At 39.4% G+C, this 27,262-nt stretch overlaps 1 protein-coding gene across 1 annotated transcript in view; it reads left to right on the top strand.

Moving 5' to 3' along the window:
* KCNH8 (potassium voltage-gated channel subfamily H member 8) overlaps positions 1 to 27,262 on the top strand; it is a 204,339-nt gene that overhangs the window by 129,485 nt on the left and 47,592 nt on the right. Inside the window, exon 8 of the mRNA XM_076332319.1 lies at positions 24,974 to 25,171. Coding sequence (XP_076188434.1) covers positions 24,974 to 25,171 — 198 coding nt within the window. The remainder of the gene's footprint in view (positions 1 to 24,973; positions 25,172 to 27,262) is intronic.

The raw sequence follows: 27,262 nt of genomic DNA, 5'->3' as shown, positions 1-27,262 counted from the left end.
AAGAAAGCACCATATCCTGATGGATGGGTTACTTCACTCAGCATTCTTCCTGGGCAGCTCTCTTCCTTGAGTCCTGATTGTTCTTTTCCTTCCCAAACTGATGTGATTTCAACAGAGGAATGGCCAATGCTTGAGTCTCTACCCAGAGTCTCCAGTGTCCAGGTGAAGCTAGAGGTGCAGGCTTGGACTCTCCAAAGCTGAGAAGAACAGAGATCTGAAGTCTTTCATGTTTCTTTTTACCAGTGAGGTATTAGATGAAATGACAATCCACATACTCTTCTGCAATTAAATTTGCTAGAGCTATGCAGTGATGAGTGAGAGAGGAAGAACAAGAGTTCACAACTACCTTTCCCATTGAGTCCTTCAGGGGATGTAGATGCAGGGCAAGGTGGCTGAAGGATCCCCACTGGGTGCAGATAGGAGAGATGCTCTGAGTGTCTTAATCATGCAAAGATGGTGACATTTCTGGCCTGATGCAGAAGTTGGCTGATACAGACTAACCAAAATGTAGGTGTCTAATGTCTTAGATGCAAGCTTTAGGTTAGACTTTTGAGCTTGGGTTCTTAAATTCTGTCCAAGTCCTTTGTGGCCCTGTGGTAGCTTCAGTCTTGTCAGAATTTCATTAGTCAGCATCAAGCTGGATTATCCATTAAGAGAGCCATTGCCCTGTAACTCTTGAGTTTCAACAGCTTGGGAAGTTTTCAGTGCCGGGAAGCTTTTTCCAAGTTTATGCTAAGAAACCTGAGGCAGTCTTCGTTAGTTTTCTTAAGGTCCTGAGCAATTTTGCCAGGAATTCTGAAGTTGCAGATTTAAGCATATCCTTGACAATAGATACTTGTGGCATTGGTACATTTATCCAGGTTAAAACTCAGGCTGTCCTCTTTTCAGAAGAATGGTTATTTTTAGGTAGGTGTATCTGCTAGTTCTTCCTCAAATAATGTATGTTAGTGAACTAATACAAGTTTCTGGTGCTCTTGGACCCAGCATAATCAGGGAGTAAGTAACAGTAGAAATCATATTGGAAAAATCGGTGTCATTACTCTCATTCTTGGTCAATATAATATATAATTTGTTAAAGCAATAATTAGTTAACTCTTGACTCTTAGTATTTTCATATTATATTAATTGTCATAATGTATTGTAGAAGCAGGTAAATATTAATGTATCATGAATTTTTTGCAAAGCAGTTTAATGTCTTAAATGGCTAGATGTGACAAAAGGGTTGGTATCAAAGTTGAGATAGAGGCTTAGTTTTTATTTTTCTTTTTTATATATGAATTGTCTTAACTATTAAGGATCCCAGATCATTCCAGCTCTGTCTCTGTACAACGTTTCCTTCTGTTAGAGAATTAATAAATTTGTTTTTGAATGTGACATGAGCAGTTTTTACCAAATCCAAGCATTCAGAAAACAGAACAAAAAGAAGTAAAAAGAAAATGAAATTTTTAAAATGCGTAATTGTCAGTCTGTTTTTGAACCCTCTGAGATTCTTATTTTCAACATATTTTTAGCAACACTGGCAACCAGGAACTTAATTTTTAAAACTTATGAAAGCTGAGATTTTGCGTGATCACAGATCTCCAGGTACTGGGGCCATCAGGTAGATCAGCTAACAAAAGACACGGGGTAAAATTATAGCGCTAAGGAACGATCAGGTTTTGGACCCAGGTCATGTAAGTGGTCAGTGTGTGCAGGTACATTTACCTACTTCTGGATTCCAGACCTACCTTCTGGAGTTTGAGCCTGGACCTGTGACAAAACAGCTTCTAGTAATTTGAACAAGTGTTCAGCTTAATAAGAGCTAATAGTAATGAACTACAACTGGATTCTTGGGAAAGACTGCATCTGGCATCTACTCTCGCACTGCCAGGCAGGCAGCAAGGTTCAGCCCAGGTTCCCAGAACTCCCTGATCCATTTTGCTCACCTCTGTCAAGGGTGGGAACAGCAGTTCAGTTTGTTTTGTTGCACTGATAGAACTAAGTGGATCCTCTTCACTGCCAGAAAGAGTGTTGGTAAATTTCCAAGGCTTTTGGCCAAGAAAACTGTATTCTACTATAAAATATTGGTCTAGTTTCACTGCTCCAAACACACACATCCATCAGGTTAGAATTGGCATGTGTAGATTTATGAATCCTTGCAGGGGAGGAAAGAACTTCATGCTGAGTAAATTGCACAGGACATCATTCACTAGCCATGATCGGTTGTTCACTTCAGTCTGTCATCTCTGTACCTGAATGTTTGATTTTAATCTCTCTTTCAGTCTGTTTTGTTATCTTTTTGATTACCAGTTTTTTCTTAAATTTTTGTAATTTATAATAACAAAACCAGTTACTTTGGAACTATGGTCCTTTCTGATTTTTAAGAGACAACTTTAAGAAAAAGAATTTAAAAAATACAGTTGCATCATGCATGAGTGCTGACACCTTCAATTTATTAAAATGAAATATAATGCTCTGTTGACCTGGGGTGTCTGTACTGAAGGTCCATTGTTGTGTGGAACATACACACCCATATACTCACCTGTCTATTTCGGATATCTGGGAGGGCAGAAGTGAAATAATCTGGCTGAAAAATCATTTCCAATTAATACATGAAGGAAATGGTTTATGGTTACCACTCCTGTGAAGGATTTAGGGGCATCAGTATCTTAAAGACTCAGCCAACTAGTTTGGGTTATTTCTTGCAGCATTTACATGAAAGAAATAGCCCCTGGACTGTCATACATGAATAATAAATAGGAATAAACTGAATGACCAAAACAAGACAATTACTTTGAAGCTATGAAACTTCTCAAAGCACCCATCTCACAAATAATTACAAACTGCACTTGTTACATTGTACATCCTTTGAAAAAGACAAGGAGGTACCACAGTACTGAAGCATTTCACAGTGATGAAGTATTCTAAGGCAGTTGAAACAGAAATTTTAAATCCAAGGAGAATGCCTTACACTAGAATGCTTTTCAATATTTTCAGTGTTTTTGAATCCTCTTGAGTTTTACCTCTCAGTAAAAGTAATGTTTTTATTGTACGCACAATGTGTACGTTTTCCATGAATTAATGTTTGAGGTACTTGATTTCCAGTCTTATAAGAACTAAAATAGATAAATTTATTAAAATCATGAAGAAATTGTAATGAATAAATGTACTTATTTATTTCAAAACAACTAGGAAATATTTCTTAAAGTCTGCTGGATACCTTACCTGAATCGTTAAAACAATTCTGGTGTAGAATACTATATATGAGGCCCAAATTGGAGAAAATTATAGTGTGAAATATTTATGAAAGAAAACTTTTTCTTTTACCTGATTGAGTTACACTTTTGAGTAAGTATAATTGGGGAAGGAAAGTTCATCTAGTTTTTGAAGAGGAAATCCTATTTGCAGATAATCATAGTTATGCACAATTTTTAGTACAATACGAGCAGAGGCACATAGTTTTTCACTTGTTTGTCATTCTGTTAGAATAGACACAGAGAAATTTAACTGCTACAAGGAGGTTTTACATTCACAGCTGTAATCACCTGGACATGTGCTGGAAGTGTGTGTGGAAACCCATCTGCACACAGTAAAGACCTACACTTACAAATGAAGGTCTCGTAAAGGCTTATCTGAAAACCTGGCCCTACTTTTCTGCCTGCTTTATATGTAAAACTTACTTTCTAGGAAAAGTTTTCTTTACTAACGTCCCTCATTTCAGACCTGTGTATACCAGACCTTGTCAGGATTTAAAATATAAATTTAAATTTTAAAATATCCATAGAAATTAATTTTGTGGAAATCATTCAATTTTGCATTTGAAAACCCAAACCACTATTTTTGTGATGGAGCTGTGCCAAACCAGTGTCGTTTGTTGAAATGAACTGAAACATTTCCATTTAGTTTAACATTAATTTGTATCTCAGCTGCTTTGGGCCTTAGTAGGTTTTATTCTGTCATTCTTCCCTGCTGTTCTTTTCTACAGGCTCAGTTCCTTGATTAAACTATATTTTCCTTTATGCAGCATACTTTGCCTTCTGATTGAACCATTTTAGCAATCACAAAACACCCCAGGACTGAGATAACCCATTGGATTTGCAGCCCAGAAAAAAATAGGGATGAAAGAACTTTATTATAGGGAGCGTGAGGGTTTTATGTAGTTATTAATACATTTCCAAGGTTTTATACCTAGGACAAAAATTTTGGACAATTTTTAAGTGAAAAGTAAAAATCTGGTGTGTGGATGAAGCCCCTGAGATTTGACAAAGTTGAAAGCGTCCTGCTGTGTCTAACCACATATTGCCTACATATTGTTCATTAATTCCACAAAGCAGTTTTTATCTCAGAGGAAAAGCTGTATCTGGACCAATTTCTGCAAGCATAATAGAAATTCTCAGTGCCACATGTAGGGGGAAAATCTGCTCAGTGTACACCCTGTAAGAGGGAATAGTCCCAAGAGGTAATATAACACCGTGATCTTTCCACATGGCTTCTGTAACAGAAATACCATAGAGTATAATTTATTGAAAGTTGCAAATATTGTGCATAAAAGCCCTGCTCAGCCAATTAGAAATTACATCAGACTCTTTAACTCTTAACTGCTGTACTTTGAATGGTAGAAACATTGACTGGAGAGAACCTCTGGGGTTTATTTAGTCCAGGCAGCTAGCTGAAGCAAGGCTTTCACCAGCACTAAATTGGGTCAGACACGACTTGCGCCATCCAAGTCCTGGAGAGGCCTCCATCTACTTTGGGTAGCTTGTTCTAAGGTTACACTACTCTCCTTGGAGAGCTTTGTACCAGTTTGCTAAAACATTAGTGTCTATTACACATTGGTGTAATAAAATGTTTTGTTAGGATTTCTCAGAATTTACTATTTCTGGTTTCAAAGCTCACGGCTTGGCTGTTCAAATTACAATGTCTCAATCCAGTTTAAACCTGCAAAGCCTTTACTATATATTTTGAAATCTTTTCAGCAGCTGCTTCAATATTTGATTGGACTGCCTCTTTCAGCCCCATCACATAGGTAGAGATCCTAGAGTGTTAGAATGCTATATTGCATTCCACAGACATCCCATAACGACTAAAATTGCTTTTCTTTTCTTCTATAGCACAAGCATGCCTCACATTTTTTTTAACCTAGAAATGTCCTTTGTGCCTATTCCTATTTTCTATTTATTTATCCTTTTTCCTGCCTTTTAACAGAGCAGGTGCTTGATAAAAGAAGGATTTTCCTGCTACCAGAATAGAAAATAATTTCCATATAAAAATGAAGAAATTATTCAAGACTCTCTTCTTTCCAGATTTTCTTCCATTTTCACATACCCTGGAAAATATTCGTGCTTCCTTCGCACTTTTAGGTGACACTGCCTAAAGTTAACTAGTAACTACTTTCAACAAAAGAAACCGATGTGGAGTTTTGAGAGTATCTCATAGTATTCTACAGTCTATAAAGTTTTATACAAGCCAGATTCTGTAAAAATATTTATACCTAATTATTCTAAATCATTTTTCATTGTCAGATCTAAGATAGCTATAGATAAAAATGATAACTTTTAGGTTTTCCTTATGTCACGCACTTCAAAAAGACCTGTCAGATCTGCAGACACCGATGTTTTATTTCAGAACTGCTGTAACTTTAAACATGTAGTGTGCTTTCCCATTAAGACACTACCTTTCTTCTTTACTTTTTATTCCTTTTTTACATCAAGCCTTCATTACATTGCAAATTCTTGTTTTGCTATTATGTTATGATATAATCTGGAGTAAAATATCCTGTTGTTGATTTTCCCCTCACAAAAGCCAAATATGTGTTCACCTTCTTCAGCAGTTTCTACAACTTGTCACATGGGACTCCATACAGCAGCTTTCCACCTCCGATGCTTTCCCACAAGATGACAGGACCCATCAGTGAACAGGGCATATTGCTTCTCATTTTCTGGTAGTTCATTATACATTGGGGCCTCCTCAGCACGCGTTACCTCCTCCTCTGGCGATATTCCAAAATCTTTGCCTTCTGGCCAATCCATATTGTCCTGGTTTCGGCTGGGATAGAGTTAATTTCCTTCCTAGTAGCTGGTACAGTGCTGTGTTTTGGATTTAGGATGAGAACAACATTGATAACACACCGATGTTTTAGTTGTTGCTAGGTAATGCTTACACTAGCCAAGGACTTTTCAGCTTCCCATGCTCTACCAACTGAGAAGGCTGGAGGTGCACAAGAAGCTGGGAGGGGGCACAGCCAACTGGCCAAAGGGATATTCCATACCATGTGATGTCATGCTCAGTACATAAACTGGGGGAAAGCTGGCCGGGGGGGCCGCTGCTCGGGGACTGGCTGGGTATTGGTCGGCGGGTGGTGAGCAATTGTACTGTGCATCACTTGCTTTGTGTATTATTATTATTATCATATTATTATTATTATTATCATTTTATTTCAATTATTAAACTGTTTGTATCTCAACCCACGAGTTTTTCTAACTTGTGCTCTTCCAATTCTCTCCCCCATCCCACCGGGTGGGAGGGAGTGAGCGAGCGGCTGCGTGGTGCTCAGTTGCCAACTGAGATTAAACCACGACAGTCCTTTTTGGCGCCCAATGTGGGGCTCGAAGGGTTTGAGATAATAACAGATTAACCGGAGTGTATTAAGGAACTTATATCTGTTAATAGTTGTGGGTCACAATGTTGGTTTCTCTGTTCTCGATATTGATTTGTATAATCTGCATCATGCTCTTTTTCCTGCTGTACATGTTAAAGATTGGTGTTGGTTTTTGCAGTTTGCTGTGGTCTGCAGTGAATAGTGATGTCTCGCTTGTGAGGTTTGTTTTTAGAACATTGACCTTGACGTTAGTGTAGTATGTAAATTTTGCAATGACCTGGAAAGATGGAGAGAAACAAACAGTGGATGAATTGGCTAGTCAACTCTGGCAATATGAGGAAAGTCTTTCTTCCTCCCTCGTCTTGGCTGTGGAGAAACTGTCCGAAAAACTGTCCCGGGAGATCCAGCAACTCAGGGAGGATAGGTCCTACTCCTCACCTGTACGGACCAGTATCTCGGCTATTAGAAGTAAGCATTCTTTTGCTCAAGAGAGAGAATATAAAGGGTACACACCACGGGGCACCCTATGGTTTTATCTGCGTGACCATGGAGAGGACATGAGGAAGTGGGATGGGAAACCTACTGCAGCCCTAGGGGCACGGGTACGTGAATTGCAAGAGAAAACAATCACAGAAAGAGGTTCTTCCAGGAAAATTGCTGCTCCAGTTTCCAGCGGGCAGTTCCCCAGACAGAGTAGAAGGGCTGATCTTACTCCTGATCTTAATGAAGAAACTTCTGACTCGTACGTACAAGAAATAAGAAATGAGTACTGTGATGAGGATTAGAGGGGCCCTGCCTCCAGCCAGGGGGAGGAAAGGGACAACCGGGTTTACTGGACTGTGTGGATTTGGTGGCCTGGCACATCAGACCCACAGAAGTATAAGGCTCTGGTAGACACCGGTGCACAGTGTACCCTAATGCCATCAAGCTATATAGGGGCAGAACCCATCTGTATTTCTGGGGTGATGGGGGGATCCCAACAGCTAACTGTATTGGAAGCCGAAGTGAGTCTAACTGGGAATGGGTGGCAGAAGCACCCCATTGTGACTGGCCCAGATGCTCCGTGCATCCTTGGCATAGACTACCTCAGGAGAGGGTATTTTAAGGACCCAAAAGGGTACCGGTGGGCTTTTGGTATAGCTGCCTTGGAGATGGAGGAAATTAAACAGCTGTCCACCTTGCCTGGTCTCTCGGAGGACCCCTCTGTTGTGGGATTGCTGAAGGTCGAAGACCAACAAGTGCCAATCGCTACCACCACGGTGCACCGGCGGCAATATCGCACCAACCGAGACTCCTTGATTCCCATTCATGAGCTGATTCGTCGACTGGAGAGCCAAAGAGTGATCAGCAAGACTCGTTCGCCGTTTAACAGTCCCATATGGCCAGTGCGGAAGTCTAATGGAGAGTGGAGACTAACAGTAGACTATCATGGCCTAAATGAAGTCACGCCACCGCTGAGTGCTGCTGTGCCAGACATGCTAGAACTTCAGTACGAACTGGAATCAAAGGCAGCCAAGTGGTATGCCACAGTTGATATTGCTAATGCGTTTTTCTCAATCCCTTTGGCAGCAGAGTGCAGGCCACAGTTTGCTTTCACTTGGAGGGGCATTCAGTACACCTGGAACCGACTGCCCCAGGGGTGGAAACACAGCCCTACCATTTGCCATGGACTAATCCAGACTGCACTGGAACAGGGTGAGGCTCCAGAACACCTGCAATACATTGATGATGTCATTGTGTGGGGCAACACAGCAGGAAAAGTTTTTGAAAAAGGGAAGGAAATAGCCCAAATCCTTCTGAAGGCCGGTTTTGCCATAAAACAAAGTAAGGTCAAGGGACCTGCACAGGAGATCCAATTTTTAGGAATAAAATGGCAAGATGGACGTCGTCAGATCCCAATGGATGTGATCAACAAAATAACACCCATGTCTCCACCAACTAGCAAAAAGGAAACACAAGCTTTCTTAGGCGTTGTGGGGTTTTGGAGAATGCATATTCCAAATTACAGTCTGATTGTAAACCCTCTCTATCAAGTGACCCGAAAGAAGAACGATTTCAAATGGGGCCCTGAGCAACGACAAGCTTTTGAACAAATTAAACAGGAGATAGTTCATGCAGTAGCCCTGGGGCCAGTCCGGGCAGGGCAAGATGTAAAAAATGTGCTCTACACCGCAGCCGGGGAGAACGGCCCTACCTGGAGCCTCTGGCAGAAAGCACCAGGGGAGACTCGAGGTCAACCCCTAGGGTTTTGGAGTTGGGGATACAGAGGATCCAAGGCCCGCTATACTCCAACTGAAAAAGAGGTATTAGCAGCATATGAAGGGGTTCAAGCTGCTTCAGAAGTGATCGGCACTGAAGCACAGCTCCTCCTGGCACCCTGACTGTCGGTGCTGGGCTGGATGTTCAAAGGGAGGATCTCCTGTACACATCATGCAACTGATGCTACATGGAGTAAGTGGGTCGCACTGATCACACAACAGGCTCGAATAGGAAACCCCAGTCGCCCAGGAATCTTGGAAGTGATCGTGGACTGGCCAGAAGGCAAAGATTTTGGAATATCGCCAGAGGAGGAGGTAACGCGTGCTGAGGAGGCCCCAATGTATAATGAACTACCAGAAAATGAGAAGCAATATGCCCTGTTCACTGATGGGTCCTGTCATCTTGTGGGAAAGCATCGGAGGTGGAAAGCTGCTGTATGGAGTCCTATGCGACAAGTTGTAGAAACTGCTGAAGGAGAAGGTGAATCGAGCCAATTTGCAGAAGTAAAGGCCATCCAGCTGGCTTTAGACACTGCTGACCGAGAAAAGTGGCCAGTGCTCTATCTCTATACTGACTCATGGATGGTGGCAAATGCCCTGTGGGGGTGGTTGCAGCAATGGAAGCAGACCAACTGGCAGCGCAGAGGCAAACCCATCTGGGCTGCCGCATTGTAGCAAGATATTGCTGCCCGGGTGGAGAACCTGGTTGTAAAAGTCCGTCACGTAGATGCTCACATACCCAAGAGTCGGGCCACTGAAGAACATCAAAACACCCAGCAGGTGGATCAGGCTGCTAAGACTGAAGTGGCTCAGGTGGATCTGGACTAGCAACATAAGGGTGAGTTATTTATAGCTCGGTGGGCCCGTGACACCTCAGGTCACCACGGAAGAGATGCAACATACAGATGGGCTTGTGATCGAGGGGTGGACTTGACCATGGACACTATTGCACAGGTTATCCATGAATGTGAAACATGCACTGCAATCAAGCCAGCCAAGCGGTTAAAGCCTCTTTGGTATGGAGGACAATGGCTGAAATACAGACGTGGGGAGGCCTGGCAGATCGATTATATCACATTCCCACAAACCCGCCAAGGCAAGCGCCACATGCTTACAATGGTGGAGGCAACCACCGGATGGCTGGGAACATATCCCGTGCCCCATGCCACTGCCCGGAACACTATCCTGGGCCTTGAAAAGCAAGTCCTATGGCGACATGGCACCCCAGAAAGAATTGAGTCAGACAACGGGACTCATTTCCGAAACAACCACATAGATCCACATTTGGATCTCAACTTCCTTGATTCAAATGACACATAGAAAAAATCATATTGAAAAATGTTACTTAGGTTGTAGATTCAAGGATTAGAAAATTAAGACAAGGCAAGGACAAATAAAGTGTTAATACATCGTACATTGTTTATCGTATGGCTGCCTGGTTGGGGCAGCATCCTGGTCCAGAAAGCAACACAGTGGCTTCTTAGGTAAGAATGCAGAGGAAAAGACTTAGACGATATTGAGAAATCTGTGGAGCAAGCAAGGAGAGGATTGTAGTGAGGGTTAGTATACTTACCTGTTATCTAACTAGTATGGATGCTATTAGTGTAGAAGACAAGGAGAAATGGATGTCATGTAGACTGCAACAGTCTATACTGACCTGAACTGAACTCCATACTGTCATATCATCCCCTGTGTGATTATGCAGGCTAGTCAGATGAAAACTAGCATGTTTTTGTTGCAATTCTGCAATTACCCTTTCATTTGTAATTAGACCTACTAAAGGAAATAGCTTCTATGCTGAGGCATCTGCCCCTGTTTTAACAAGTTGGGAGGTTGCATTTGAACAGGTAGAAGCTGACAAAAATTTTCTTGACTGCTGGAGTGGGGGAGACAGCAGGCGAGGGGAAAGTATCGACTGTCAGGGACCACCTATTGCATTACTCAGCTTTGAGAAGCAGAGAGGACTCTTACAGAGGAGTCCAGAAGTAAACAGCCCCACTCTTGCAGATCGCTGGTGGTTAAACAGGCAGTATGAAAATACGTACAGCATATTTCACTGCTTTTATAAAAAATATAGTCCTCTTGATATCTTGCTGTTGCAAATAAGTAATATGTTCATTTACAGAGATTTTAAGGTATTGATTACCACTGTCATTGCCCCCAGGAGAATCTATTTCGAGATTCTGAGTCAGGACTGTTAATACACTCACTGTTAGGACCGAGAAACTGCCATGTAAATAAAGTACTGAAAGACTTTAGCCTGAGTTTCTCTGAAGGTGAGACCTGAGCAGGTGAGAACATCAGGACAGAGGTGAGATTAATTTACCAACTATGATAGGAGTTAGGTAATCAGATTGTGCCATGCTGCATACATGCAGGCCCAAAATTCTGCTAGCAACCTTATAACTGACATTCTTCAAGGTTTTGTTTTGTGCGGTTTTTTGCATATTTTGATAATAAAGGTTTAATTTTAATGTAACATGTATTGCTGTATGGAGGAGGGTACTTATTTCTTAAAAAAGACAGGAATGCATCACCTGTAGTAGCTCAAACCTTTTTTGTCATGATTTGGACTCTGAACACATAAAACTGCAAATCAGGTTTCTAACACTTTAGCTGACAGCAAAAAAAAAAAGCCATTACCATTAATTTTATCGCAACAGCACCTGGGATCCTAGTTATAGGTCAAGACCCTCTTGTCTGCATTGCTGAATTAACACAGGGTAAAAAGGCTGCTCTTGCCCAAAAGGGTATTACACTCTAAATATAAGATAAGAAAAGCTCTAACAGATGTGTACAGACTGATGGAGCACAGAGAAGCAAAGAGGGCATAGATAGACATGCTCTTTGCACTGAATGGACTAGAAGCACTAACATTTCTAATTCCAAGCTTAGCTGCAAGGCATTTGATAGCCTGGAAAAGGACAGTAACAGCCAGTTTGCTTAGGGAGCAGTAACGTTGAATGTTGAGACCCTCTGTGAAGTGACAGTGTGACCATGTCCTTAAAGGAGATGATTTGCAAATGATTTATATACTTCTAATGATATGCTTGCAATTTTATTTCTTAAATTAGCTATGTGTTTAAACTTGTATGTTTTACCTGTAATCTAAAAATTAAATGAACTTTATACGATATCACAAAAAAGCAGTTAATTTACTTATGTTACTAATTTCTTTTAGTTTAAGAACCCTGAAAAAAATCTTGGGTTTTTTTGGGAGACAAACCAGGATAATTTAAAAAAAAATAGAAGACATTTGTCTTCACTACAAATATATTGATGGCACTAGAGCTGGTATAAACTATTCCTAGTAAAAAGAAAAAGTTTAACTAAAATAATTAGCTATATATAGTGCTTTGTATGTATTGACTGCCACAGTCATGAAAAGTTGATATTGAAAATATCCCCATCTCGTCCTTTCAATGAAGTGGCGAAGAGAAAAAAAACTGCTGACTTGCAAAAGCAAGAAGGATTTAAATCTCCCACATATCCAAATATAGTCATCTGACAAATTACTGTTGAGAAGAGCTGTACATGCTTACCACAGAGAAGAAGAGTTTCCAGTACATTTCTTTTCTAAATTTACCTACTCCTTGATAAATGAGACTGAAGGAATTTATGACCTAGTTCTGCAGGAATGCAGGTGCACTTACCATGTACACTGGAGCTTCTATGCAACAGTAAGTATAAATGTTTAGAGAATATCACAAAATAGAGAATTATCATAAAATATCAAAAGGAATGTGCTCCTTGCAGATCTGCTGAGTTAGCTCTTAAAATTCTTATACATAGCTTTTATATGTCATATAGTCAGGTCTCTACCTTAGAATAAACGTAACTCTACTGGAAGGGAAATCTTTATTGTGTTATACTATGAGACTGTTGCGAAGGTATATTGGAGGCTTCCTCATGAATATGAACAAAAGAGCTGTGCAGCTCTCTGATTTGTTTAGACATCTACAGAATACCAGTTGCATGTCCCAGAGATGCAATCTGCAGCCTTATGTGGCACCAAGGTAGTAACGCAGCATAGGGGTGAGAGGGACAAGCCACCCAAAGCCTGCCCAGTCAGCCTGCACAGCTGGCCCACCAAACAGGACAAGTTCAGCCATACAGTTCCCATTCCACATGGCAAATGGTCCCGGAGGAAAAGTCCTCCAGTAATACCCTCTACGGTCATGCAGAGCGCCAGCTAGCTTTTTGGAGACTGTCTTGTAGCTCCACTCAAAGGGACATGTCTCCCTCCATACCACTCCCTTCTTTCCTTTCTCACCAGAATACACTGTAGCTGTAGACATGAAATAACTTCTCTGGAAAGAGAGGTTTTTGCCACATGGGGGAGGAGAAATGTAAGTAGCTAATTCACATGAACTATCTACCGTCTTAAGAAATATCTGGGGCTCTGACTGTGGAACTGTGTCTGGGCTGGTCCTCAGAGATTTGTCCAGCCCAGTAGAAGAAAAAGTAAAAGAGCAAAACCTTACTTTGCGGACAAAAGAAGATAAGACTTCATCTAGAAATGTTGTTGTCTAATGCATGAGCATAGTTAGGTTCTGACTACAAACTGGGGCTTGAAATGTGTGCAGCTGTTGGTAATTCATGTACACTGTGTTTTATGGAGTGCTTATGTAGCATTTTGCATTAGGTGGAAGAGCTGCAGAACTACACCCTGTTCTTACTTGTGCCCAACTAAATATTTGTTAAAAGATATCTTTCCAACATTGTTTTCTAATAAAATGCTAGCATTACAAGTATTTCATATCAGGCCTATTGCTCTACCACTTACAAGCCATGAACGTGCCAAGGAGTGATCAACCAGCAACTTTGGAAATTGCATTATAATCCATGCACCTATAGTGCCTTCATTGGGGTGCAGTACAAGCTTCCCGTAGGATAAGTATCTCTTTTTGCACTTCTGGCCTTCCAAAATGAAAATATAAATTATTTAACTGGCCACACCTTGCTGCTGACAAGAAATTAAATACCCTGCAAAGCAATTTTGTCAGTATCTCCAAGGGGGCATCAATTTTACCATGAGAATACAGAAATTTTACTTTCTTATTCTAAGCAGCGATACTTGCAATTTAGAGTTGAGTTTTGTCAGATGATTAAAGCTTATTTGTCAGGTTTTCAGCACTTCTGTGGGCTCAGCTGTGTTTTTGTTGTTATCAGCAACATTACAATTAGATCTTAGATGTTTTTCTTTTTTTTAATCCCTTGATTGAGCACCTCTTCTTCCTGAAACTAAGTTCATTGAATATTTATTGTGTTATGAAAACTTCATTTTCAGTGAACACAATAGGTCAATATCGTGTTATGACTTTGTCGAGTTACATGAGTTAAAGCTCTACAAAATGTAATTATTTTTATGATAGCTTCTAAGCATATATTCAATTAGAAATACAACAGCCAATTTATTTACAAAGGGTATTAGTCAGCCTTACAAAAGAATTACATAGGATGTCACTTTTCAAACTAAATTATTTTTGGTAGACCTGGCGAAGGTTAAGTTTCTATCTAAAAATGCTCTAACCAAAGGGAGTATGCATTTAGTTTGGAAAACTCCATGGGTTTTAAAAGTCTTTAAAACATCTGCCTCACCGTATGCCTCTATATAGTTAAAAACTTTCCTTAAGGATCTAGGGAAATATATAGTTTCCTCTAGACCAGTGCCCAAGAAGAACAGTCAATGTATCTGCAGAGCGTACTCCATCATTTAAGGCAAGCATTAGAAAGGATCCAGATATGATGGTAACCATTTCACTTACATGCCTTTGACTACAGAATTTGGTGTATCTTGAGTGTGCAAGCATCATGGAGCAGTGGGGCATACATGGACCTTCAATTTTTACCTTCATTTTTCTTTTCTGACTGCACTATGTCCAAGTTCAAACTTTCTCTGGATGATGTTACAGATGCTCAAAAATCAGTGGTAGAATTCTGAAAATCTGGCAGAGGATTACAATTACATCTGACATATGTTCAAATCCTGATTTTTTTTATTTGATCCATAATAAAGACATTAACTAGATGCAAAGATAGGGCCCAGATCTCAGCATGTTTGTGTCTTGGATTTTGGATCATGCCCATCTCTTACTTCATTTGTTAATTTGGGAAGATCTAAAATTTACTGCTCATGAATCCTCATGTATAATTTTGGAGAGAAGATGTCATCTCATCAAGCTTTGTTTCTGAGAAGGGCATGGTTTTGAAACTCTCAACTGTTTTTCTTTTCATTTTAAAATATTACATTTCTCCTCATTGCCATTGTTTGCGAGCTCCCCAAAATATGATGTTAATGATTTCACATAGAGCTGTAAATGATATGTATAGCACATACATGAATGAAGGCTTTATTTTGGTTTAGGCATTGGGCTTTAAAGAGATGAACATCTCAGATCTGAAGCATGAAATCTTCTTATAAAATTTGTACTCTCCCCTCTAAAGATTTTATCTACTTAATAGAAAGAGGCATAGAGTTTTTGATAGAAAAGTGGTAATTTTTTTCCTCTTTGATTACATATTAAAGGATTTTTTTTTGTGGGTTTTATTGTCTATAATATGGGCGTTCATGAAGCAAAAGTATATAAACTTTTGTATATATCTGTAGAAAATGTTTTGTAGTTTCCATCATGGTAATATCCACGTGCCTCACTTCTGTTGGCACTTAAAAGTCCACTGAGCCCAGAGGATAAGTATAATCTTCTTGTACAATGTTAACATAGTTAACTCTTAATTATCTGAATAAATTGGTGCAATGAATGCACCAGAATGGTACCAAGGATTATGATCCAGACAAAGAAAAATGCAGGAAAATATTAAAATAGACATAGATTAGATTTACAAATATACAGTTAGTGTGGTATGAAGGAAAGAGCAAGGTGATGCTATGAACAGTGGAGGGTAGATACCTCTGCCATGCATTGGTCTGAAGCACTAATCCCCATACTTGCTGCATGCGTAGCAGTTCCCAGGCACCATGGCTCATGCCTGGGCTCTGGTCCCAAGGTCACAGAGGGCAGCCTTGAGTGGCTTTGTATGCCCCTACCACAAGGACTCCAGCCATAGGCAGTTAAGATGAAACTGTTTCATGTAGTCCAAGTTAAATCTATTTGTTTTCTATGTCATGTCAAGAATTTCCCTCCACAAAATTTGACTATATGTGGATTTGACTGCAGTAGATGTTCCTCTAGTTCTGTCACACTATCAGTCTCATTCATAGCCCTGTTATGTGTCTTTCTAGTTTAAGAAAAACTTTATAATTAAATCCATCATAATAAAGAATATACTCCATTAAGGACGATATCTTACAATGCAGAAATAAGAAAACATATTTTTAGAATAAATTATTTAGGGAATTACTTTAATATTTTTAAGCAAAGTTTCAGTCCTTGAGAAAAATGTTAATGTCTTTCCTTTATCATATCTGTTTTCTTTCCCATTTTAGGTGTCTACTCTTTGCAGGAAAGTGTGCTAGCAAAATAAAGACCAAGAGGAGTAGATTAATGCTAACTGTTCCTTACTGTCATGCAGCCATTATGCTTGTGTCTGTTGTACTAATATTGAAGTCTTGCTAGTCTAAATTTCATGCACTGCCACTTAACTTTTACTTACTTTGAATGCCAGCTAATTCTCTTCTTCAAATACACCCTTTAGGCTAGAGATGTTCCTTTGTAGCCTGTATTTGTTGACACGCCATATAGATGCACCTCAGGTTTCCTTTTACACATATAACATTTATTTATTATCTTCATTTTGAAAAGAGCATAAACTCATGCCCTGTATTTTACTATTGCACAATTATGCCATTTGGGCACACATGATGGAGCTGCATTTTCAGAGTCTTAGAACCTGCAGCTGTATGACACCTTCAGCATTGTGGGTTTTTCTATTTTTAGTATTCTAATCTGTGTGAAAGAAAAGCCTGGTTCATGTTTTCCTTGTGACTTGATGCAATAAGACCTGCTATATTTAGAGTTCTCCAGAAGCAGTGATTGAAAGTATGATTGCTCCTGTCATCTCTGGGGGTCTTTAATCCTTAAACCAACTGCTCTGGTACCTGGAAGCCTCTCATAACATGACAGGCAAAATTCCATCATAGATCAAACCTGTAAACAAATGATCAGGTTTTGTGACAGTGAAAGGGTAACAGCAACGTTCCACAGGATTAAGTAGTAGGAATGGTGCTGTTTAGTGTATTAATAGTCTGGGGAAAAAATGCAAAGGTTTTAGCAGGAAAAAATTGCAGATGTCAAAAACATTTTGGCTGGACAGGGATAAAAAAGGCTTTGAGGATCTTGAGAAGAACTTGGATACCTTTAAATACCATTTACCATTTAAATGAGTAATTAGAATAGAGACAATGATTATTCAATAATGTAGAGTCATGCACACTAGAAGTAAAATAATTTGGCCTTCTTATATACCTCTAAATTTTTAATGCATTGTATCAGCCAAAAACAACTAGAGAGTAACTGTGCAAAATTCTTTGGAAGCAATCTTAAAAGCAAAGCTAATGTTTTAATGTCTAATGAATGATAATTAGGGTTTGATAAGGTAGAATATATTCATTATACTGTTATACAAAATGATGTTAATGTCTTATCTCAAACACAATATTAGCTCTGGTCTCACCTCCTCAAATGCTCTTTAACTATGGCATATTCTGAAGAAGCAACATGGACAGTTGATGGAAGTGATTGGGACATGTAAAATCTATCTCACAGAAACTGTAATCACAAGTGCTTTTACCTAAAAAGAAGGGCATTTGCTTACTTGTTCTATCTTAGCAACTGTTTTGCCCTAAGATTTTTTTTTTGGAGGTTAATATTTCAAGGAAACAGAGTAGAGAGATATAAGCTAAAATCCTGGCTTCACTGAGAGCAGTGGGATCTTTGCAACAGTTTTCCCCCATTTAAACTTGAAATCTGAGATGATCATTTGGAGATCAGAGTGTGCAGGTATGTAATGAAGGGGTGGTCTGATTTCCCGTGCAACCCTACAGCTTCTGCCTGGCTCTAGATCTGAAATGAGGAGCTATCAGCAGTGACCAGGGACTGCTGCAGTGGGAGCTAACATAGCTCTTACCGCACATGATGATTTTCATTTTAAAATGCATTCCAGTGATGAAGGATCTAATTTCTTTTGTATAGCTTTTAGCTTTTCCTTAATGACCCTAAACTGTTCACTGCAACACACATTAGTAGGCATAAAACATACAGACTTCTATGTTAAAAATTATAATCCATTTATATCAGAAGGCTGTATGTGCTCCAGTTCAGGACATTTTTTTATTATTATTTTTCACTGTTTGGTGACTTACTTATACTTTTTATCTTTTGTTCTCCAGTATTTCTAGGTTTTGTTTGGTTTTGGATTGTTTTGTATCACCTGCTATTTCATAAGGTACAGTTCTAGGTTTTGGAGAAGTATGAAGAAGATGTGGCATCTAATAAAGCCATTGCCATATTTTGTGTTTTCATTTAGAGCTCCAGAGTTTTTAAGTTGAGCCAGAAAAATATAACTCAGTCTGAAACATAGCCTTTAAAGATAACCCAAACTTGACAGTGTCCTTTAGTTTACCCCAGCATTACTCATTACATATTCTCTTTCCCTACTATCAGCATAACATTGATTACTCTCCTCACTAGCGTGAAAGAGCCAAGTATGGTCTGGCCCTAAATGAGGTTCAAATACTGTTTAAACATAAAACTGTAATGATGTGGGAGCAGATAGGCTTTTCTACCTTAGCATTTCCCCTAGGAATACTTGAAGTCCCTGAATTTGATATGGAACCACAGCTGAGAGAAGGTGGGCCTTTGTTCCCCCCTTTCTCTTCTAATATCATCATCACTGGTCTACTGGGGAACCGTTCCTGCTTTCAGGCATTCAGGGATGCTCTAAGAGATACTCCTTATCCATTCCTCTTTGCACTTCCTGACACAGTAGTCCCAAATAAACCAGAGAGTTTTGGTCTACTTTTTAACTGGAAAAAAAGTATGTCTGTTTTATAGAATAAATGCTGTAGGTAATTAATGCATTAGAAAATTTAACTATTTTCTAAATCATTGAAATTAAGCACCAGACAGGATTTTGTTATGTTAAGTGTCTGGCATATAAGGAAAATCTTAGTAGTATAAAATGAATCTGCAAATTATAGGGAGTGATATACCTGCTCAATGCAGTGCAAGCTACAAACTGAGGGAAGACTAAGTTTCTGGCTGTCCAAAACACAGCACTGTACCAGCTACTGGGAAGAAAATTAACTCTATCCCAGCCAAAACCAGGACACCAGTAAATGAGACAGTGTTTTACACCCTGTTATAAAGCATGTCATCTACGGATGCTTAAACGCTTGTTTATGTTCCTGCTGGTACTTGAGCACTTCCCAGATACAGGTAAATGAAACTCAATACAGATTCTTCCAGCAATTTTCAAAGTAGCCTAATGGAGCTAGATATCCAAGTCCTACTATTTTTCCGATGGGACTTGATTACTTAAGTGCTCTTTTTCCCTTTGAAAAATCTTCCTCTTAATTATGCTAATTGGTGCTTAAAAATGTTTTCAAAGTCACAGAGCTATATCTATATAATGCTAATTCAGAACCAGACAAGATTCATAATGCTAAATTCTAGGAAGCTCCCTCTGACTGCAAGGTGTATTTATTTTTCTCTTCTTCCCTGAGGGCAGAAATTAATTACTCGAGTTTGCCAGAGAATCTGCTGAGAGCTGTTACCTACAGGAACCAAAAAAGTAAAAGGCATCAGTCAGTCATGCTATCTCACGACTATTTCCATTGGCCAATGAAAGTATTTACAGCCAACAGTATCTTGGCTCTACCCCCAAATGGAAAAATAATGTAGTGCTATCAACAAAAATCTAAGAAGTATAGTTGATCTGGAAGATCTTGCAACATTTTATATACTTTGGCAGAAATCTCATCCTATATAATTTCTTCAAAAGTTCCTGATTAGGATCATCTCTAACAGCCAAAATAGAAACAAGAAGCTATAAATATGTCCTTATCTACAAATCGGAGGAATATATTTATTGGGTTTTCACTTTCAGATATACATTTTCTGTTCCAAATCTCATGGTACATCTCTAAAGAAAGTTACCTAATAGCTTTTCTTTATATAGTGGGCATTTTTTTAGCAATTGTTAACAATTGCTAATAATTGCTAACTGCTACTATTGTAGCTCAGTGATAAGCCATTCATCTTGCTGATTAAGATCATTTGTCTGACCCTCAGTTTTGCCACAGAACTCGGCACAGAGTGCTGAACTCATTTCAAATACTGGTGTCCTGGCCAGAAGTGCTTGTTAGCAACTGTAAAATGTTAATATTGTGTTTGGTACTTTGGTAGTAGAATTATATTAGAAATATTATAGGAATTTCTACTGTTTGATACAATGTAGGCATTTATTTTTGTACCTTACCTTTACTAGCAGTAAGGCATCCTTTAGGAACAATGATGTTTCAGCAGGGTTGGGTGTTTTACTTGATAACCTTGAACATAAAGTGTGCTGTAAAGGAGAAACCAGTTTATACATATCTATCAATTAAAGAATAGAGTCATCCACCTTTTCTGGATAGCATTGAAAATGTATTAGTCTGAAAGTGAGGCCCATAGTGTTTCATATAAAGTTACAATAGGTAAACTCAATTTTTTTTTTTTGTTTGATAGCTGAAACTGAGGTGGAGAAACTTGCAATCAGATGCAATATGACCACCAGGAGCAATGAACGTGAAATTCATTCAGATAACAAAAGGCAGAAAAAAGGGAATACAGAGGCCAAGAATCAGTGGCTTTTAGAACACTCCCAGGAAAGGGATTTTTCTCCTAAGAGGCATTATTTCAGTCTTCACGCATAAGTTATGGTTATTTAAAATAACTTATTTAATTTGTTTCAGTTTTACAGTTCTTCATATGACTAGAATGCTTTCAAAACCTGATGTTGAACTTTATGATTGTATTTCTTTACAGTAGGTTTAGATACTTTTTTTAACTCTGTCTACTCTCTGCCAGGGATTTTCTTAGGTTTTTATTCTTTATTCTTTAATGTGTGGGATTACATTCCCTAACATGAGCATAGGAATGAAATCCGCTTTACAAAAGGCCATATTATTGTTGGGGAAATGTAGTGTAATCTCAGGAAAACAGTAGTGCACAGAGAGAGGACTGGTATTGGTTCAGTTAGGCTTTTTTTTTTTTTTAGTTTTGGTTTTCTTTCATTTTAAATAATTGAGAGCCACAAATATAAAATAGCCTCATGTGATTAATACTTCCTATCAAGGCAAAATCGAGATTTTCATATGCTTTCTTATCTGTTGGCAAGGTAAACCAGCCCACACGGTACTTCCATCTTATGACAATGCAGAACGCTTTCATTTATGCTTTTGATTAAATTCACTGGCCTGCATAGAGTGGGTCAGCAGGATTATAGCTAGACTTTACGCTGTCATTACCCAGCTTTTCTGGCTTGGTTTTCTATGTAGGAGAGTGTGTAAGAGTATGGAGCTGAGGATGGTAGGAGCCATGGCTCAACAAGTTTGCTGTAGGTGGTAAATTCTTACAGACTTTTTCCCCCAACTTAATTGGAAGTGCTGGGACAGATACTTTAAATCTGCCCCTTACTTTTGCAGATATTCTGTACAAGGGGATTTCCCCTAGTTCATACTTGGATTCATCCAAAATGAAGAAATGGATGCTGGCTGAAGTGAAGAGAGAATAAGCTTCAGGAGGTGATTCAGTCTGTCAGGTCTCAGCTTACAACAGGCAGACCCCCAACCAATTTTTCTAAAATAAAACTCTGCCTGCCAGGAATATTTTGTTTTGGTGGTTCTCCTTGACTATCCAGGAAAGATTCCCACTCTCCCAAGCAAACTGCATAACACGCAAAACTGGGCACACAAATTGATTTTTATCTTTTTTTTCCTGTCTTGATTTTTGTGAAGCATTGTGTTTATGCAACTCATTCAGGTTGCTTGTTTTCCTTTTCCAAAAGAAGAACTGCATCTCTTTTCCAGCTTTGTTGCTGTGGGGTTTTTTTGTTGGTTTGTTGTTCTTTCTGAAATTTCTATGAGGCAGTAGCTAATTCTACTTTCTTTAGCACACTGTCCTGGTTTTGGCTGGGGTAGAGTTAATTTTCTTCCTAGTAGCTGGAATAGTGCTGTGTTTTGGATTTAGGATGAGAATAATGTTGATAACACACCAATGTTTTAGTTGTTGCTAAGTAGTGCTTACACTAGTCAAGGACTTTTCATCATCGAAGGTGGAAAGCTGCTGTATGGAGTCCTATGTGACAAGTTGTAGAAACTGCTGAAGGAGAAGGTGAATCGAGCCAATGTGCAGAAATAAAGGCCATCCGGCTGGCTTTAGACATTGCTGACCAAGAAAAGTGGCCAGTGCTCTATCTCTGTACTGACTCATGGATGGTGGCAAATGCCCTGTGGGGGTGGTTGCAGCAATGGAAGCAGACCAACTGGCAGCGCAGAGGCAAACCCATCTGGGCTGCCGCATTGTGGCAAGATATTGCTGCCCGGGTGGAGAACCTGGTTGTAAAAGTCCGTCACGTAGATGCTCACATACCCAAGAGTCGGGCCACTGAAGAACATCAAAACACCCAGCAGGTGGATCAGGCTGCTAAGACTGAAGTGGCTCAGGTGGATCTGGACTGGCAACATAAGGGTGAGTTATTTCTAGCTCGGTGGGCCCGTGACACCTCAGGTCACCAAGGAAGAGATGCAACATACAGATGGGCTTGTGATCGAGGGGTGGACTTGACCATGGACACTATTGCGCAGGTTATCCATGAATGTGAAACATGCGCTGCAATCAAGCCAGCCAAGCGGTTAAAGCCTCTCTGGTATAGAGGACGATGGCTGAAATATGAATATGGGGAGGCCTGGCAGATCGATTATATCACACTCCCACAAACCTGCCATGGCAAGCGCCACGTGCTTACAATGGTGGAGGCAACCACCGGATGGCTGGAAACATATCCCGTGCCCCATGCCACCGCCTGGAACACTATCCTGGGCCTTGAAAAGCAAGTCTTACGGTGACATGGCACCCCAGAAAGAATTGAGTCAGACAACGGGACTCATTTCCAAAACAACCTCATAGACACCTGGGCCAAAGAGCACGGCATTGAGTGGGTGTATCACATCCCCTATCATGCACCAGCCTCCAGGAAAATTGAACAATGCAATGGACTGTTAAAGACTACGCTGAGAGCAATGGGTGGTGGGATGTTCAAACATTGGGACACACATTTAGCAAAAGCCACCTGGTTAGTCAACACTAGGGGATCTGCCAAGTGAGCTGGCCCTGCCCAGTCAGAACTTTTACGTACTGTAGATAGGAATAAAGTCCCTGTAGTGCACATAAAAAATATGCTGGGGAAGACAGTCTGGGTTATTCCTGCCTCGTGCAAAGGCAAACCCATTTGTGGGATTGCTTTTGCTCAAGGACCTGGGTGCACTTGGTGGGTGATGCGGGAAGATGGGGAAGTCCGATGTGTACCTCAGGGGGATTTGATTTTGGGTGAGAATAGCCAATGATTTGAACTGTATGATGTTAATTGCTACATAATATTATATGCTATATCAATGGTATTACAATAAGAATCACACAGATTCATGAAGAATGAACGTTGATGAAACCAAGCAAAGCGCAGTGATGATGGAACCAGAACTGACTTCAACATGAAAGAATCCAACACTGCATACCATCTTTCCTGCCCTGAAAGATTATTATGACAAATGGAGCCCAAAGTCATAGACTAAATGAACACAATGAACATTTTATAGGGACAGCTCATAGACTAAGGGAATGACATCTGTGTGTATATATCAAAAGACAGGAAAAGGGGTGGTGATTAATGGGAATGTGTTGGAAAGTGTGGGACCTGGGCATGATGTAGATGGTATAGAATAAAGGCTGAATACTGTCCTGGTTTTGGCTGGGATAGAGTTAATTTCCTTCCTAGTAGCTGGTACAGTGCTGTGTTTTGGGTTTAGGATGAGAATAATGTTGATAACACACCGATGTTTTAGTTGTTGCTGAGCAGTGCTTACACTAGTCAAGGACTTTTCAGCTTCCCATGCTCTACGGACTGAGAAGGCTGGAGGTGCACAAGAAGCTGGGAGGGGGCACAGCCAGGACAGCTGACCCAGACTGGCCAAAGGGACATTCCATACCATGTGACGTCATGTTCAGTATATAAGTTGGGGGAAAGCTGTCCGGGGGGGCCACTGCTCAGACACTGTCTGGGCATCAGTGGATGGGTGGTGAACAATTGCATTGTGCATCACTTGCTTTGTATATTCTTTTTTATTATTATTATTATTATTATTATTATTATTATTATTATTACTATTTTATTTCATTTCAATTATTAAACTGTTCTTATCTCAACCCATGAGTTTTCTCACTTTTACTCTTCCAGTTCTCTCGCCCATCCCACTAGGGGTGGTGGGAGTGAGCGAGTGGCTGTGTGGTGCTCAGTTGCGGGCTGAGGTTAAACTACAACACACACGTAGACTTGTTTAGCAAAATGGAAGGAAAGATTAAATGAACAATTTAGAAAATACTTACTGAAACATCTCTTGAAAATTAATTCTGGTTTGTAAGTTATGTTTAGTTGTTTAAATCTTTTCTACTGTAAAAAGAAACATGTAAAAAGCTCTAAATATGTAATTATTATTATAACAACAATTTAGTCTTAGAATCTCAAAAATCTTTCCAAGCATTAATTAATGGAAAGAATCAAATCAGTGTTACATTCTTGCTGCAATGTTATTAGGTGATGATTTTTTTCTTTTCACTGCCTTAATGGATTTTGTGAATTATCTAATTAGACCTGTAATATGCAATTCAAACCCACTTGATTTCCATATAGAAATACAGTTCGTATCAAAAATAATCATGCATAAAGATAAATACTCCAGAGACACAATCCTTTACATGCTGTATAAATTCCCACAGTTTAATGTTCTTCTTTTTCTTGGAATTGTGTGAAGAATGCAGTGTCTTCTAAATAATTTTTTTTTAGAATTATATTGTTTTACAGAATATGTAGTTTTCATGGTATCAGTATTCCTTAATAGTTCTTTTTATGCTTTGTTTTTCAGGTTGGCTTCATGAGCTAGGAAAACGTATTGAGTCTCCTTACTATGAGAATAATACACTAGGAGGCCCATCAATCAGAAGTGCCTATATAGCTGCCCTATATTTCACCCTCAGCAGCCTCACCAGTGTTGGGTTTGGAAATGTTTCAGCCAATACCGATGCTGAAAAGATCTTCTCTATTTGCACAATGCTGATTGGGGGTAGGTACAAATGATAAGCATCATGTAAAAAGTTTTGGGGGGGTAGGGACAAGTAAAATAAGAGCTGAAATTTTGCTGTTTCTTTAAAAAAGAAAACACAACAGAAAGTTTAATTTAAAACGGCAAAAGAAGGAAATAACTTTGTTGGTTTTACACTAGATAAACTCTCTTAAGCAGACATATTTCTAACCTTTTGATCACTTATGGTGACAAAAGACAATTGTCACCCAATAAAATGCAAACTCACATTATTGTCAGTGAGTGTGGCCCAGCCATGTGCCAGGGGAGCATTTTGGTTATGTGCCAGGCACTTTTCCAGTCAGCCAAGTAATAGGTGCATGTTCAGCTCAAATTCAGTCCCCACAGCATCCCTGGGGATGATGGCAAGGGGAGGTGGGCAGCCCACCGGTATATCTGGCTCTGAGCTGGTACGTATCTGCATCTGAAGGACCAGCCCAGAGAGAAGGCAATGGAGACAGGACAGAGCCAGGAGGACTGTTTGGTGAGCCATAGGTGACTATCATAAACAAAAAGCGGTTTAATTGTCACTACATAAATTTTATCACATCACTGCTTCAGATTAGAATCAAAATGCAATGTTTTTGTCATATTTGGAGTTCTTAGTAGTAATTATATTTATGTTAATTACCTGGTCATACTGTTGGGGAAAGCCATGTGCTCATTTATGGTCACCTTCTTTCTGCTGAGGCACCTGGGCACAACCAGTAAGCTGGTGGCATCTGCAGAGCTCAGTAAGCCAAGGTCACTGGAGAAAGTACCTGCAGCTCCCTCTTTACCTTCATCTTCCTCCCCCCCAAAATTAGCTGTGCTATTTCATAGTGTGTACATCATACAACTCAAAGATGTCGCAGTGGGTGTGAAGGGTAAAAGCAAATCTCTACTAGAGTATTGCCCCCTCATTTTTTTTTCTGCTTGCCTAATTGTTCTGAAAATACTGGTAGGTATTTCTCCAGGGCTACTCAGTAAGGCAGTGGTCGTCAGCTTTGCAGCATAAATTGTCCTGGGCAAAAATAAATTGGCAACTTGACACTTGAAAGCCAGGGGACACGATGAATGACCTGTAAACTATGTATTTGCAGCATCAAGTGGTATAAAAAGTACTCAATGAATTATTGTCATTTTTCCCAGTCCTGAAAAGGAGTGGCAATAATATAATGAATCATCCAAGAATGATATCATTTTGATTTTGACAATGGCACAAAAACACAAGCAGCTCATTAATTGCTTTTGCTGGTAGCATAAAGTTATAGTTTTAAAATACAGTGTGGTCTCTGTGCTTTGTGTCTTTCACTACGCAAAATCTGTTGCAATGAAGGAAAGGGTTTTCATTTCTATCAAGAAATCAAGAGGTATCCTGTGTAAGGCGATGATGTATATTTAATTCACTTTGATACGGCAGAGCTTTCACAAACTTAATAGAGTAGAATATAAAAGTATCCTATACTTTCATTTAGTCTGGTTATAGCAATTTCTTTTTCATTTCTTATATCATTAAGCGGTAGAACTAATATGCTTGTGCACTGAAAAAATTGTGAAGAACTAGTTGACTGCATGTAGTAAGAAGGAACTGAAAACTGAAAGGCAAAGCTACTCATAGACAAGCAGGTAGAAGAATGACTTTACATCTGGGAGGGTCCAGTGAACAAGATATATCCAGATAAGAAAGCACAGCAGGCTGTTTTGCAGGTAGTTTCTTGAGGAATTTTATTTTAGACGCTATTTAAGAAAAAAACAGAGCAAGGAAACTTGAAAAAGGCATAGGCATCATACAGTGCAGACTGGTGAGCACGCCTCAGAACACTATTAGGAATAAAGTATTAGTCTGTATACTTTAGGGCATAATACGTTTTTATTTCTTAAAACATGTTTTGATGTATAGTTTTGGCTGATATTTAATTTTAAAATTCCCTAGTGGAAAGTGATGTCTTGAGAAAAATTGATGTAAGTTTTTTACAGTTTTTAGACCAAGTCACTAGTTTATGACATTTCAGGTGTAATGGATAGTGTGATTTAGTTTATCAGTAGTTTGTCTGTACCTCTTTAATGTGTGTCACTGCAAATTGAAAGAAC

The sequence above is a fragment of the Aptenodytes patagonicus genome, chromosome 2, assembly GCF_965638725.1.
Source record: "Aptenodytes patagonicus chromosome 2, bAptPat1.pri.cur, whole genome shotgun sequence".
Lineage (NCBI taxonomy): Eukaryota > Metazoa > Chordata > Aves > Sphenisciformes > Spheniscidae > Aptenodytes > Aptenodytes patagonicus.
The sequence above is the reverse complement of the archived record's forward strand: the minus strand, read 5'-3'. Positions and strand labels throughout refer to the sequence as shown.